The sequence below is a fragment of the Hyaena hyaena genome, unplaced genomic scaffold (assembly GCF_003009895.1).
Source record: "Hyaena hyaena isolate Hyena2069 unplaced genomic scaffold, ASM300989v1 scaffold_1550, whole genome shotgun sequence".
NCBI classification, from domain to species: Eukaryota; Metazoa; Chordata; class Mammalia; order Carnivora; family Hyaenidae; genus Hyaena; species Hyaena hyaena.
In genome coordinates, this window is record NW_024082173.1 from 64,930 (window position 1) to 80,154 (window position 15,225).

A 15,225-nucleotide genomic window follows, 5' to 3' on the forward strand; every position below is an offset into this window, starting at 1 on the left:
GGTTTCACCAACTATCATTTTACTTGGCAGGAACAAGTGGCCACACTTCTGCTCCCCTCATCTGTAAAACAAGGGTACAAATGCAACCGCACGGGGGTCCCTGTGAGGACAGCCACTGACTGCACCTCTGGGCCCACAGTGTGCAAACAAGGTTTCTGGTGAATGTGCTGAACACAGATGCCAGCATAGGTTCTGTTCCCTAAACTGTAAGAACATGCGTGCTCTTGCCCAGAGCCGTCCGCTGACGGCCACGCCCAGCACCCGGACCTCACCTTCTAAACGCACTAAGGAACCAGGACGTCTTGGAGAAATGGCTGGTTTCAAGGCTGAAGCAAACAGGAGTGCAGACCACGAGTGGATCCTCGAGAGTGACCGTGATCAGAGCAAGTGTGAACCTCAGCCCTCCAAGTATAAAGAAGGGAAGCACTGCATGTGTGACCTCAACCTAGCAGGTAATCAGACCAACCCCCAGGGACCAGCGAATGTACCAGCTTTGCGGGCACGTTCACCTAAGGATCTGCTGTTTCACGCCTGACCTTCCCCCTCCCCGCCGTGCCCAGCGGCCTGGAGTCCTACCTGTTCACCGCGGCGATGACTTGCACGGGGACGGCTGTTGCCAGAACACCACCCCCTCCACGACGACTGCAACACGATCCCGCCTTCTTCCCTCCGCATTACAAGCAGTCAAACCCAGAGTTTCTCAAACCCAGAGAAAAGAAACCCTCGAAGCAACACTCCCTCCAGTTCAGCTCCTCCCGAGCATCTGGAAGCCCCTGCAGAAAGTGACCGCGCACAGGGTGGAGGGCCCCGAGCATCCCGCACCCTGTCCTTTGGGGAGCCTGGCACAGCCCCTGCGGTTGCTGACGGAGCCTCAGTAACCGATCTGAGCCCTAGTTTCCTTCTATCCTTCATGAGCTTGTGAGTATTAAAAACAAGCAAACAAAAGGACGGGGCCCAGAGCGGCAGGTGACCAGGCCTTGCTCTCCGGGCTCAGAGGTGGCCAGCGGCACCTCACAGCGAGCCCTGGAAGAGAAAACGCTGCCCCCCTTCCCGCACTCGCCCCAAGGCGCTGAAAAGCAGGGCGCCAACGGCTGTCCCAGAGGCGGGCGGCCGGCTGCACGGGGGCCGCGGACGCGCGGACCCACCCGCGCCTCTCGCCTCCGAGGCGCACGCCCCCTTCCCCGCTTCCTCTCCTCCCGTGACTGAGCGAGAGCACGAGGCAGAGGGCAAAGGGCCCTCCGGACGCGCCCCTCACTCGCGACGCCGACCCCAGCACGACCGCCGCGGGCTCCGGCCCGGCACTGGGCCACCGCCCTGCCCGGTGCGTGTGCCGCTGCACACGGGCAGCCCTCTCCTCGGCCGCTGCCGCCCGCCGTCCGGGGCTGGGGCCGCCGCTGCCGCCCCGCGCGGCCTTTCTCTCCTCCTCTGTCCCGAACGCGCTTCTCCTCCGGTTTCTTCTTCACTTTCGGCCACCCCGGCTCGTGTTGGGCCGTCGTCATCGTAGCTGGGGGCGTGCACAGACCCCAAAAGCTCTGTCACGTCACTTGTCCCAGCCTCGCGGACGCGCTTCAGGGGCTTCGCCAAGGGCTTGGCTGCTCGCCTGGAACCGAGGCCGCGGCTTCAGGGTGTGCTGGGCGCGCGGAGGGGCGCCCGGGGCCTGAGGTGAAGGTCGGGCCGGGAGGGCGCCGGGCCCAGGAAGCAGCTCCGCCGCGGACGCCCCTCAGCGCCTCGCGGGAGCTGCGTAACCTCCGGGAGGGGGCTCAGGCCCCGACGCTCCCGGCCTGTGTCACACCGCCCGTCCTGCAGCAGACGCCGGGCAGCAGGCGCAGGAGGGCCCGGGCGGGACGCAGGCGACACACGGGGACGCGTTTCCCCACGACCACAGAAGCCGACCGAGGGGCAGCAGGCGGCCCGGAACCCCGCCCGCGGTCCGAGGTGCTCCCCGAAGCCCTGCCCGCGAGCCCGGACTCACCCCCTGCGCCCCCCCCCCAGCCGGCGCGCCAAGGGCCCCCGAAGGCTGGCCGGGGATCCTGCGCCCGAGGCCCTGCCTGCGATCCCGGGGTGTCTGCCCGAGACCCCCCCCGCCGACGCCCCCACAGGCCGAGCACCGCTCGGGCCTCCGCTTCGTGCCCCCGGCGCTGCGGGGCCTGGACGCGGGGCTGAGGGCTGTGCGGGCACTGCCGGCGTGTGCGGGCCCGGCTCGCCACCTGCCTTTCTGCGCTTCGGCCCCCGGCCGCACCGGAAGTGGGCGCCCCGACCGGAAGTCGCCCCCCTCCCCGGAGGCGCCCGCAGCTTGCGGGTCAGAGGTTGCCCGCGGCACTTCGGAGCGCGACCCGCAGGTGGGCGGCCGGCTGAGCTGCCCCAGGCGGCAGCGTAGACGAGGCGTGGGCGGCCTGAAGCAGGCGCCGCCCTGCGGGGCCTGGCGGAGCGGCAGGTGAGCTCCGGGGGTGCGTCCGAGCCCACGCGCCGGGGAGGAAGGGCACACGTGCACCCCGCCCTCGCAGCCGGCGTTGGTTGGACTGTTCGGTCGCCCCTGCTGCCCGCTACCTGACGTTACCGGACCCGGGCGAACTCCTGTGCTCCGCCGCCGTGAGGGGAGCCGGGGTGGGACTCGCGTGCGGCCGGCGCCCAGGGGCGGTGCCCTTCCTGGACCTGCCCCCCTCGGAGGGCGAGGCTGGGGCAGCGCCGGAAGGTGAGGTGAGCCGGCGCAGGGTGCGGGGCGGGGCAGGGCAGCTGTGGACCAGCACCGGTGGCCTCCGTGAGGCCCGGAATGCCAGTCTGAGAGTGTTAGAGTTTTCCCAGATGAGTCCTAGGCCTCGGGGTTTTGTTAAATGCAGACTCGGGCTGCACCCCCACAGCTGTGGGAGCGTGGCTGCTTCACTGGGCACGGTAGTAGCACCAGCCAGCCTCTCTGCGTGCCACGCACGTGTGTCCGGACTCATCTCGGCTCACGAAGCCTCCCAGGCCCCTGCAAGGCAAGGCGTGGCTCGTGGCTGATACCCAGGCTGTGCTCTGAACTTGTGCGGTGTCTGATCCCCAGTCTGGTTTTGTAAAAAGCACTTCTTGGTACAATACTGTTGTAAACGTAGAGCTGATGACTGTGTCTCATTTGTTTTCCTAGCACTGCCAAAAAAGAAGATATAAAGCTGAGCGTTAGAAAGTTTCTCAACAGACGTAACATTGTGTCTGGAGACTACACGTGGACTGAGTTTGATGATCCTTTTCTGAGCAGACACGGGCAGTCTGTGTCTATTGCTGACCCAGAGCTGAAGGTTAAAGAACCATAAGTAAATGATTCATATTGCTGAGAAATCGCTAATCCATATCTGAATACAAAGTCAGGGTCATGGTGGTACCAGTCTGGCTCATTTGGCGGATCATGCGATATTGATCTTAGGTTCATGTTGGGTGTTGAATTTACTTTAAAAAAAAGTGACGTCAGTATCATGGATATCCACTTGCTGCTTTGATGGCATATTGTCAGAAATTGGTTCCTTGATCAGTTGGTGAAGAGCGAGGTGCTGGGCGTGGAGGCGGCCCCCATGTCAGGATGCCCACAGCACAGGAGGGGGACTGTGTTGGGAAAGCAGAGCACAGTGCTGTGGAAGGGGGTGCTGTGCTGACAGGGCCCCTGTGCCTGGGCTCTGTCCCTCCAGTCAGCAAATGTCTGTGCAGCTCTCAGTGGGCATGCACTGCAGGAGGCATGGGGAAGGCAGGGACGCGATGGGCCTGCCGTGGAGAAGGGCTTCTTCTAGTCCGGCATGTGGACTGCCTCGCCCACCATCACTGTGGGAGAGGGTGGGTGCGTTGGGGCATTTTGTCACTATAGAAACAACCCAGAGTGTCTGATGCATCACCTGTATTTGCATGGCTCCTGTTTTATAAAGAATTGATTTTGAAGCATTGGTTTCACACTAAAATTTTACTTAGAAGGTGGAGCTCCCTTTTCTTCTACTAACAGTTGTGGCTTTGTCAGTTTAACGCACCATACTTGATTCTGGACAGCCTGGAGGAAGCAGAAGTGTTTTCCATGCTACTGTGGAAGGACAGATTAATGCAGCCTAATTGGAGGGCATGGGTGCTGGCGATTAGCCACTTTAACATTCTCGTCTTTGCAGTTCATCTAGAGGAATTTGTCTGAATACATAATTATGTGATTTTGTGGAAATGCGTGGGCAGTTTTTTTATACACATCGTTAATAGTAGCTAACAACTTGAAATATCCTAGTTATCTGTCAGAGATTGGTGAAGTAAATGATATAATCACACCAAATATATCATAGCTGTGAAAAAGAAGTGAGAAAGGCACAGTTAGAAAACTATGTGATCGAATCCTTTTTGGTCAAGTACATGTGGCTGCGTTATAGACCATTGTGTGTGTGAGGTTGGATGGGAGACTTTGACGATCTTCTTTCTGTATTGTTCGTATGTTTTCAACATACATGTAACTTTCATGATACAAAGAACAATAAAGTGGTATTTTAGACAAAAGGGAAGAGAGAGAAACATTTTAAAAAGAGTTGATACTGAATCTGAACGTAACAGCCTCTTTACCTAATCTAAGAACTAGTTTCTAACATTCTGTGTATTCAAGTTCAACTTTTGGATTTACAATGTAATCTTTATAACTAGAACTGGGAAGGGGGTTATTTTCAGTCTGTGTGAGTTTATTTTGATTTTCCTTCTCATTGCAGCCCATTGACTTGGGTGCCTGCACGATTGCGCTTCACATCTTCCAGCTGAACGAGGGTGGCCCCAGCAGTGAGACCCTGGAGGAGGAGACCGACAACATCACGGCAGCGAGTCATGGGTCCTGCCTGCAGGTACGTAGGCCTTGGAGGGGGTGGCGCACCCAGGACACGACGTTAGAGTCAGCCTGTGGCCTGCGCTGTCCAAGCAAGTTAGCCCAGGAGATTGTATTCGTCCATCTCTTTGGTAGGCTTTCATGGTGTTTTATTTCTTATGGGATGGAGAGCATGTCACAGGGTAAAAATAGGGATCTCCACCATAAGACTGTGTTCCTTCAGGTGGTTCCTTCAGAGATGATGCTGAGAATCTGGAGGTGTTCTTTCCTTCCCAGTTGATCATCACCTCCCGAGCCCTTCTTTCCTCCTGCCTTTTCTGGGCTTCCCTGTGGACTCTGCCATGGTTCTAGCAGGTGGAGTCCTCAGCGTTCACATCTGGTGTCCCAACTGCTGGCCCAGACCTGCCTTGGCTCTACCCAAGTGCTGGCTGGTGCGGAAGAGCGGTGGGGCAGGCTCTGTGCAGGTCCACAACAGATAATTGTATGTGGTCACGTGATGAGAAAGTAACCCCGTACTCCATTTTATTGTCTGTCGAAAGCTGTGGGACTGGCAGGTACTTTGCATCTTTAAAGAAAAATTAAACTTTTAAGAAAAAGTTCAAAAATTTAACTTCCTAGTAATGAGACCTTCAGCCTGTTATATGTGGTACAACAGAGAGCATCAGCAGTACGGGGCAGACCTCTGTGGTCAGTGTAGTGCTTGCTTTCCAAATATTGGGCTTTTGTTTTCCTCCTGCAGCTGAATTCCATGGGCTTTGGTATGGACAGCCTGGTATACGAGGTGGAAGTCCAATCTCATGTAAGTTGCTGTGTTATTTTGCAAGAAGGCCTGGTTGTTTGAGATATGATCAGTATTGTGTTGCTCTCCAGCGTCTTGGAGCCCCATGACCCAAATAGGCTTTGGGGAACTTTTCAGGCTCCCGGAAGCCCATGTCCCAGATACCTGTCCCGTGCGGGAGGAAGGGGAGGGTGAAGAATGAAGGGACAGCTTTCACTGCATTGTGCTCTTAACCCCTTGGGATGAGGAGGCAGGGCCGAGGGGCAGACAGAACAGGTGGGCAGGTCCAAGCAAGAGGTGGCTGGTCTGAACCCCTCTTCAAGGGGAAGGGTCCCCCATGCTGTGGGGGATGCCAGAAGTCCATCCCCACAACACCACAGGCTGCGTGACCACAGTCAAGGCTGTTGTCCAGAGTGAATGTGCTGTGGCTTGCCCGCTGCTGTGTGATCCCAGAGGGAAGAGCCCACTCATCCCTTGCTAAGTCTAGTCCTTTTGTGGGTCCTCTGTGTCTGTACAGTTAGAGTAGCAGCAGCCAATCTGGCCACGTACGTTCTGAGTTTCTTCCAAAATGAAAACTTATGAGGCATCTGGCACTTGGCGCTGCCAGTCTCTGAGAGCTGCCCTCTCCTCGGGCACCAGCTCTCGCAGCACCTCTGGTGGGAACCTTTGCCTTGTCTGCACCTTTATGTGCATTTTACCTTTCTTCGCTCAGCTCCTCGATGATGTGATGACACCTTACTGTTTTCAGACAAGAACGCATCGACAGCAGTCTCATTGCCTGGAACAGGGTGGTGCTGTCTCATGGTAAGAGCATGTGTGGTTTTCTTTATTTAACCATATAATCTGTGTGAGTGAAGTCAGGCTTTTTTACTTGTCCCATTGGCCTTCGAGGAGTCACAGTTCTGTTTTCTGATGCAGCCAGCGCTGTCCTCGAAGGTCCCCTCCCTGAGAAGCCACTCCAGCTCACATTACTCTGGGCATCTGTCACCTGACCCTTCACTTGGCAGCTGCCTGGTCTCTGCCTTGTGACCTTTCTACGTTATGATTAAACTTTTCAAATAATTGCCTAATTCCCCTAAGTGATCACTACAATCCTTAGGACAGAAACTGCCTCACATTTTTGTTGTATTCCTGGAGCTTCGCTTTGTGACCTTAAATTGCAACATCCGTGCTTCGCTGAAATTCTGCCTGAATCTTCTCTGAGGGGAACATTGGATTCTTTCTTGATGTTAGTGGTTAGAAGGAAATCGAGAGAATGCCCAAATAATAGTGAGGTGGGAATGCAGAGTAATTAGCTTCTCAGACAGTTAAGATTATATGCTTCTGTGGAGTCTTACAAAACTGTCTTTCTTTTAAGATTTATTTGTTTTGAGAGAGTGCATGCATGGGGGAAGGGCAGAGAAAGAGGGAGAGAGAGAATCCCAAAAAGGCTCCATGCTGTCAGCACAAAGCCTGACTCATAGATCAATCTCACAAACTGAGATCATGGCCTGAGCCAAAATAAAGGTTCAGATGCTTAACCAAGCCACCCAGGCGCCCCCAAAACAGTGCTTTTAAACAGCAGATATTGTCACCGTATTGTCCTGATACTGGGTTCTAAGTACGCAGTCAGTAGGTATTTTGATTAGTGAAATAGAGTGTTTTCCATTTAGAATTGGTTATATGTTTCTTCTTTAATTATCAAGAATGCATGTAGAAAATCAGATGCGAAAGTGTCTGCGTTTTCTGATAGATGCGTTTGTCCCTCCACATTGGCCGTCTCAGCTACTGCCCGGCGTCCTGCTCGGTGGCACGTGGGCCAGGGGGCTGTATGAGCAGGGCCTCGCCAGCTGCTCTTCTGGTTCAATGTGGGCGGCGGTGAAAGCCGGGGATGCTGTGCGCTGCAGAAATGGCAGACTTCAGTGCCTTAGTCCAGATGCTTCTCATGAAAGCTGTTTGGCCTTCCACAAGGTGCCTTAGCGAGTGGGTTTTACAGAGGATGCGTGGGGACAGGGAGGGTGTCAGTGCGGACGGAGACCAGGAAATGTGCTCACTCTGGACGCTGAGGGGATGCACAGGCCGGGGGGCGATGCCGTGTTGGGTCATGGAAGCTGAGAGCAGAAACACGGGCTGAGGTCAACTGGGAGAAAAAGGAAAGCCTTGCGAAGTGTGATGTTAGTATTTTATAGCACGTGCGCTGCTAGCGGGCTTCTTTGCGAGCTACCCAGCAGTCCTTGGAGTAATAGCATTCGGAACTCTGAGCTCTGCTTGATTTGTGTGCTGTGGATAATGAAACTACTGTTGTTTTAAGGAATTTGTTACCACGCTAACTGAAAAACACAGGTCCTCCGGGAACTGGAAAAACATCCCTGTGTAAAGCACTAGGCCAGAAATTGATCATCAGACTTTATTATTTTTTTTTACAAATAGTTTATTGTCAAGCTGGTTTCCATGTAACACCCAGTGCTCATCCCCACAAGTGCCCTCCTCCAGGCCCATCCCCCCTCCCCCCACACCCATCAGTCCTCAGTTGTTCTCAGCATTCAAGAGTCTCTCATGGTTTGCCTCCCTCCCCCTCTCCCACCATTTCCCCCCTTCTTCTCCGCCATGGTCCTCCGTTAAGTTCCTCCTGATCCTCCTATACGTGCAAACATGCAGTATCTGTCCTCTGCCTGACTTATCTCGCTCAGCATAACACCCTCCAGGTCCATCCATGTTGCTACACAGGCCAGATCTCATTGTTTCTCATTGCCATGGAGTATTGCATCGTATAGATAAACCACATCTTCTTGATCCATTTGTCCGTTGATGGACACTTAGGCTCTTTCCATGTTTTAGCTATTGTTGAGAGTGCTGCTATGAACATTGGGGTACATGTGTCCCTGTGCATCAGCACTTCTGTATCCCTTGGCTAAATTCCTAGCAGTGCTATTGCTGGGTCATAGGGGAGTTGTATTGTTAATTTCTTGAGGAACCCCCACACTGTTTTCCAGAGGGGCTGCACCAGTTTACATTCCCACCAACAGTGTAGGAGGGTGCCCGTGTCTCCACACCCTCGCCAGCATCTAGAGTTCTCTGATTTGCTCATTTTAGCCACTCTGACCGGCGTGAGGTGGTATCTCAGTGTGGTTTTGATTTTTATTTCCCTGATGAGGAGGGATGCTGAGTATCTTTCATGTGTCTGTTGGCCATCTGGATGTCCTCTTTGGAGAAGTATCTGTTCATGTCTTCTGCCCATTTCTTCACTGGGTTGTTTGTTTTTCGGGTGTGGAGTTTGGTGAGTTCCTTATAGATTTTGGATATTAACCCTTTGTCTGATATGTCATTTGCAGCGAACTTTTTGCATTCCGTTGGTTGCCTATTAGTTTTGTGGATTGTTTCCTTTGCAGTGCAGAAGCTTTTAATCTTGATGAGGTCCCAATAGTTTATTTTTGCTCTTGATTTCCTTGCTTTTGGGGATGTGTCAAGTAAGAAGTTGCTACGGTGGAGGTCAAGGAGGTTGTTTCCTCCTTTCTCCTCTAGGGTTTTGATTGTTTCCTGTCTCACATTCAGGTCCTTTATCCATTTTGAGTTTATTTTTGTGTATGGTGTGAGAAAATGATCTAGTTTCATTCTTCTGCATGTTGCTGTCCAGTTTACCCAGCACCTTCTGTTAAGGAGGCTCTTTTTTCCATTGGATACTCTTTCCCGCTTTGTCAAAGATTAGTTGGCTGTACACTTATGGGCCCAATTCTGAGTTCTCAATTCTTTTCCATTGGTCTATGTGTCTGTTTTTGTGCCAATACCATACTGTCTTGTGATCATCAGACTTTAAAGCAGGTAATTTGAGAAAGGGGAACAGCAGGACAGGATTGTTTGCTTTTCACGTGTGACATAGAAGGTGTTTTCATTTCTTAATCATCTTCCTTCAATAGTAGATGCCTTTCTTTTAGATCAAATTCACTGCTGTACTGAGCATTGGCCTGAGTTAGAGTTTCAGTCTTTTAAATTCACGGCGCTTGCTTTACGATCAGCACGTGCTCCTTCGGGGACTGCCCTACGTGTGTGTCCGAATGCAGTCTGCCCTCAAGGCCAGATGCTTGCTGCTCTAGCTGACGGTCTACTGTGCTGTTGCCTGAGAGAGGCATGGCCAAGCTAGGGGTGCATTTGTTTCTCATTGGGTTCTGTTTTGGAGTTTATGGTTTCATCACGTTTAGACATCATTTGACCATTATTTTCTCAATGAATCCCCCTCCCTCCCTGCAACGTACACAAAAATACATTTTCTACAAATGAACCCATTTCTTTGCACCTTCAATTGTTTGACATTCTCTCAATGGCCACTTATGTGTCTTTTTTGTCTTTAACGTTTTGAGAATTTTTCTGTGTTCCATTTTGTGCAGTTTTCTAAGATATTTGGTACATTCACAGTGTTCTGTCACCACGTGTGTTGAATTCAGAACATCTCCATCACCCCAAAAGAAAACCTCACCTCCATCAGCAGCCACCCTCCGTCCTTCCCAGAGCCCCTGGCAACCTACTCTGCTTTTGGCATACATGGGTTTTCCTGTTCTGAGCATCTTAGGTGAAATCATACACAACGTGACCGCTGGCGTCTGTCCAGACCTTCAGCATGGGTTTCCGGGGATGCTGCACTTAGAGTGTGTCCGTACGGGCCCAGGGACAGCGTACCATTGCCACAGGCCCCTCCAGGGCTCAGGCTGCTCCTTGCTGGGCGTGTCACAGCCACGAAGCGGGGGCCTGGGGCTCCAGTCACCTCCCAGGGCCTGCTGCCCCAGGAAGCTGGCAGGATCCCGGTCAGAACCGTCTCACGGGTGCTCTTGGTGGTCGGAGTGGCTGGGAAGGTGGCCAGCGAGGGGGAGTGTCCCTCAGAGCCCCACTGACCACGTGTCACAGCAGGGCCACAGCGCCTCGACCACGCCGTTGACTCTCTGGGGAGAGGGGCTTCTGGGCGGAGTGCTGGACAACGGGATTCATCTTGCTGCTCTTTTGTGCTGAAGCCACACTCAGAACAAGACCAGCGAGGGGGAGTGTGCACACTTGTGCAGTCTTGTGTCTGTGCTCATGCACGAGAGTGCACATGTGGCATGTTAGCATGCTCGTTTATGTCTGCACATGTGAGCATGTGTGATCGTGTTGGTGCACACATGTGCCTTTGTGTCAGTGCACTTGTGAAGTGTATGTGTGAGCACATGTGCACACTGTTGAGTGTGGTGTATACGTGTGCACATGCACATTTGTGCCAGTGCACGTGTGAGCAGGTGAGTGTGTGTGCACATTTATGTCTGTGCATATGTGTGCACACGTGAGTACCAGCGCCTACCCTCCACCTTGCTCCTCCTGTCTCTGCCCACCTCGCCCCAGTGCTAACCCTTTGGGGGTTGGGCGCTTAGATGTGCACACCACGGGACTGCAGGTGGGCTCACGACAGAGCTTGTGAATGACCTTCCTGTCCGGTAGGTTGAGGATCACATGGAGGGGTGCTCTGAGAGCCTTAAGAACATGAGCCTGTCTATGTCGAGGGGAGGGGATGAGACTGGACTGCAAAGTGGGGCCACGTTTAGTCCCATGAGACTTTCTGGGCCCGCAGTCATGTGTGGGGAAAGATCTAGATCGCCCCAGGCATGGGTCGTGGCCCTGCTTTTAGGTCTGTGTCTTAGTGTTTTCATGGTGAACGGGCCCTGATGTTGTCGCTTCTGAAGTTATTCTCACAGAGCAAAAAGGTGTCTTTGGGAGGCTCATTTCTCATAGGTGTGAGTGGATGAGGTCACCACGGCTCCCGGTCAGCCAGGAGACCCCACCACCCGCAGATTTGGGGGGCCCTGGGGTAGTGCCGCCCCCAGCCCACTCCCCGGTGGCCTCCTGCGGTGGCAGGGCACCAGGTGCTGAGGTCACAGGCCTGAGAAGAAGCCCCAGTGAGGGGCCAGCAGCCTGCACACAGGTGTATCTGGGGAGGCATGTTCTGTGCAAGAGGCCGAGACGTTGCTGTCTCCATGTACCGAATGGAACCTTCAAGTGCTGTAAAGAGTGCTTTCCCGCAGCTTGAGCTCTGCCGGTGGGAGAAGTAGCCTCACCGCCTAGCTTGCATGCTGGTGTCAGACGTGGCCTCAGAGGTGAGTGCACTGCGGGAGGCCTGCCCCGAACTGTCACCGGGGTCTCCCACCATCTGCGGCCTCTGCTGTGTTGACGGCTGGGTTTCTGGGGGGTCTGAGACCCTGGTCAGGCAGCCTGTCATCCACCCTGGGTCTCTGAGCGTGTGCTGTGGACAGTGGTGGATGGCAGGATTGGACGCCGGAGTCCTTGACTCCTACGTTCCTGGGATGCAGAGCTGTGCTGCCAACCCGGGGCTGCCCGTGGGCACATGCCGGTGTGCAGGGCCCATAGGGGGCAGCCACTCTGCCCACTCCCCAAGCCCAGTTACCAGCCCCCACCACCCTCATTCTCCAGCACACCTCACATCCTGGGCCCCATCTCCTCTTGCCCACCTGTGATCAGACAGGGCTGCCAGAAGTGTCCCGGTCGTCCCCGTGTACCCTTTGCTCCTGGAGATCTCAGCACAGTGTGTGGAGCCAAAGGGATGTGTGTTGATGTGGAAGCCCAGGTAATCAGGCTGCATGGAGCCGGACTGACCCCAGCCAGAGGTTGGCCTCAGCATCAGCCACATGGCCCAGCACCCTGCCAGCAGAGAGGTCTCCTGGCTGTCCAGTAGAGCACTTTGACCATGTGTTGGCAACACAAGCTTCCCTCCAAGCTGGTCCCTGGCCCCTGCCCAATGGCCTTGTAATCCACAATGTTTCTCATTGTCTTGGCCCTGTCCCAGCTGCCCGGTGGGAGGCGGACACCTGGCCACTGCAGGTGCTGGGCAGCAGAGGTACACTCAGTGCATGCAGGAGGCTTGAGCAGGTGTCCCAGGGAGCTGTGTGGTGCCGGGGGCAGCAGAGCTCATGCTGTGCCCCAACTCAGGAGGGGAACAGGATCTGAGATGGTCAAATGGGGGCCTTGGAAAACTCCTGCACTTGATAGCCGAAACCCTGAGGGGAGAGGCAGAAAAAGGGGATGTCCGTACTGAGCCATCCTTGGGAAAGACACTGTCCACAGATCTCTCACCTCCGCCTCTTCTTTGGCCTTTCTGTGACTTTTTCCCCAGCACCATGGCCTTTCTGTGACCCCCGAGGGGGCAGGCTCAGGGTGATGGTGTCCGAGGCAACCTGGAGGGAATGTGCAAGTCTGGGCTCCCAGAGTAGAATTGGCCAATGGGTCGATTGTCGCAAGGAACTTTGGGATCGACATCCTGCCTGAAGCAGGCGGTTGGGAGCCAGGACACACCACTTGTTCATTGAGGGGCTGCCATGGGAGGTGTTGTAGTCAAACCTCAGGTCCACACGTGGCCTGCAGCCTGCAGGTGCTGCCTGCCAGCCCAGCTTGTCTGGGGCCCCCGCCTCTTCTCTGCAGGTTTTCCCCTGGCCACAGGGGCCTTCGGGGCAGGACCGACCCAGCTTTATGAGGCGCCTTGGGTTCTGCTGCCACGACGGCAACTGGGTTTGGTACTCCTCAGTTAGGCCTGTGCCGAGCGAGCCTGTGCTTTTCTGTCCTGCTGGGACCGTGACCAGGAAGTGCAGCGGGTTCTGTCCCCCAGGAGGGAGGTGTCTCCTGCTTCTACTGTGAGCTGAGGACTCAGAAGCGTAACCTCTGCGTGTCCCAAGCAGAGCACAGAACAAAACAGTGATTTGGAGGCTGACCTGTGTCAGGGTCCTGAAGGTCACGTTTGCCAGGCTGAGATTTCATTAACACGCAGTTGCGTCCAGGACGCCCTGTCCCAGGGAGATTGGCATGGCGGCATCTCTCCGGCAGAAGGCCCTGGCTGGGGGCAGGGTCAGCGGTTACAGTGCCTGCCTCCGTCCACAGCCACTCTGGGCCAGTGCAGTGGCCTCTGCGCAGAGCTCCTGAAAGTCAGCTGTTTGTGTTGGGGAAGTGGAGGTGACGATGGCCTTGTTGGAGCATCATGGAAACGACACATCTTGCACCAAATCATGGACTAAACCTTTAGGGATGATGAAAAACAAACATTAGGAACCGAGCTTTGGCTAAGAGTGGACCCAGGCCCCACTGAGTCTGCCAAGGAGGGAGATCATGAGGTTCCCTTCCCACGGCCTGAGTACGGAGGGCCAGTCACGGTGTTTTCAGAAGGAGTAGATGACGGCCCAGCTCATATCTGGTGGCGTGTCAGGGAGGTCATTTAGGGAGTGATGCCAGCATGGGCTTTAAAGGCAAGAGATGGCCATAAGTGTGGGGGGGGGGGGGGGAGACCCGGCTCCAGGCCAACAAAATAGCACAAGAAAGGTCAGGAATGAGAAATGAGTCCAAAAAACCTGTTCTGCCTACAGCATGTGTGCTGTGCAGGTGTGTGTGTGTGTGTGATATGTGCATGTGTGTGTGTGTGTTGTATACATGGTGTGTGTCATGTGTCATGCGTTTGTGGTGGATGTGTATGTCTCTGTGCTGTGTGTGTTGTGTGTGCATGTGCTGTACAGGTGTGTGTGTGTGTGGTATGTGCATGAGTGTGTGTGTTGTATACATGGTGTGTGTCATGTGTCATGTGTCATGCGTGTGTGGTGGATGTGTATGTCTCTGTGCTGTGTGTCTTGCATGTGTATGTGCTGTATGTTCGGTGTGTGTGTGTCCTGTGTGTGTGTTGTATACATGGTGTGTGTCATGTGTCATGTCCCGTGTGTGGTGGATGTGTATGTCTCTGTGCTGTGTGTGTTGCGTGTGTATGTGCTGTATGTTTGGTGTGTGTGTGTGTGGTATGTGCATGAGTGTGTGTGTGTTGTATACATGGTGTGTGTCATGTGTCATGTGTGTGTGGTGGATGTGTATGTCTCTGTGCTGTGTGTGTGGTAGATGTGTATGTCTCTGTGCTGTGTGTGTTGTGGATGTGTATGTCTCTGTGCTGTGTGTGTTACGTGTGTATGTGCTGTATGTTTGGTGTATGTGTGTGTGGTATGTGCATGAGTGTGTGTGTCCTGTGTGTGTGTTGTATACATGTTGCGTGTCGTGTATTGTGCGTGTGTGATGGATGTGTATGTCTCTATGCTGTGTGTTGCGTGTGTATGTGATGTATGTTTGGTGTGTGTGTGTGTGGTATGTCACATGTGTGGTATGTGTGTTGTGCATGGGTGTTGCATGTGTGGTGTGTGAGCGTGTGCACGGATGTTACGGCACAGTGTCTCATGCGCTCTCGGAGCCCTCATTAACAATGCTGTCGGGTCCTGGCAGGAGGCGGGAGCCCGAGCATATTTGGGGAACTGTAAATTTTCCTGGTGAGAGCTTGTGAGAGAGAAGATCCAAACTAGAATAGCTGAGCAGGTGTGCAAGCCGAGCACCTGCAGGGATGAGGCTACCACCCTGCGGCCACCTGCATCTTCTCTCTCCAGCCCCCCCCGTCTCACCAGAGCCCACACAGTGGTGGAGGCCATGGGGCCCGACTTTAGCAGCGCCCGACACGCTGGCTCTCAGGGACTGTAAGTGTGTGCCACCTACCGCCGCTGCTTGGGCCACATGCATGGTTGTGAATTCACACTCGTGCAGACGTGGCCCCACTTAGGGACTGATGGTGGGCTCACCTCCTGCGTAGTGTTGCCCTTGGTGCCACGTTGAGGTCGGC

The 15,225-nt window shown here is 54.5% G+C and overlaps 1 protein-coding gene across 1 annotated transcript in view; it reads left to right on the plus strand.

The window, feature by feature from the left end:
* The first annotated feature begins 214 nt into the window (after positions 1-214).
* The window catches only part of LOC120225924 (dapper homolog 3-like), a 28,378-nt gene continuing 13,367 nt past the window's right edge, over positions 215-15,225 (plus strand). Inside the window, exons 1-8 of the mRNA XM_039224100.1 lie at positions 215-452; positions 995-1,102; positions 1,274-2,016; positions 2,100-2,434; positions 3,122-3,272; positions 4,695-4,823; positions 5,544-5,603; positions 6,295-6,386. Coding sequence (XP_039080031.1) covers positions 215-452; positions 995-1,102; positions 1,274-2,016; positions 2,100-2,434; positions 3,122-3,272; positions 4,695-4,823; positions 5,544-5,603; positions 6,295-6,386 — 1,856 coding nt within the window. The remainder of the gene's footprint in view (positions 453-994; positions 1,103-1,273; positions 2,017-2,099; positions 2,435-3,121; positions 3,273-4,694; positions 4,824-5,543; positions 5,604-6,294; positions 6,387-15,225) is intronic.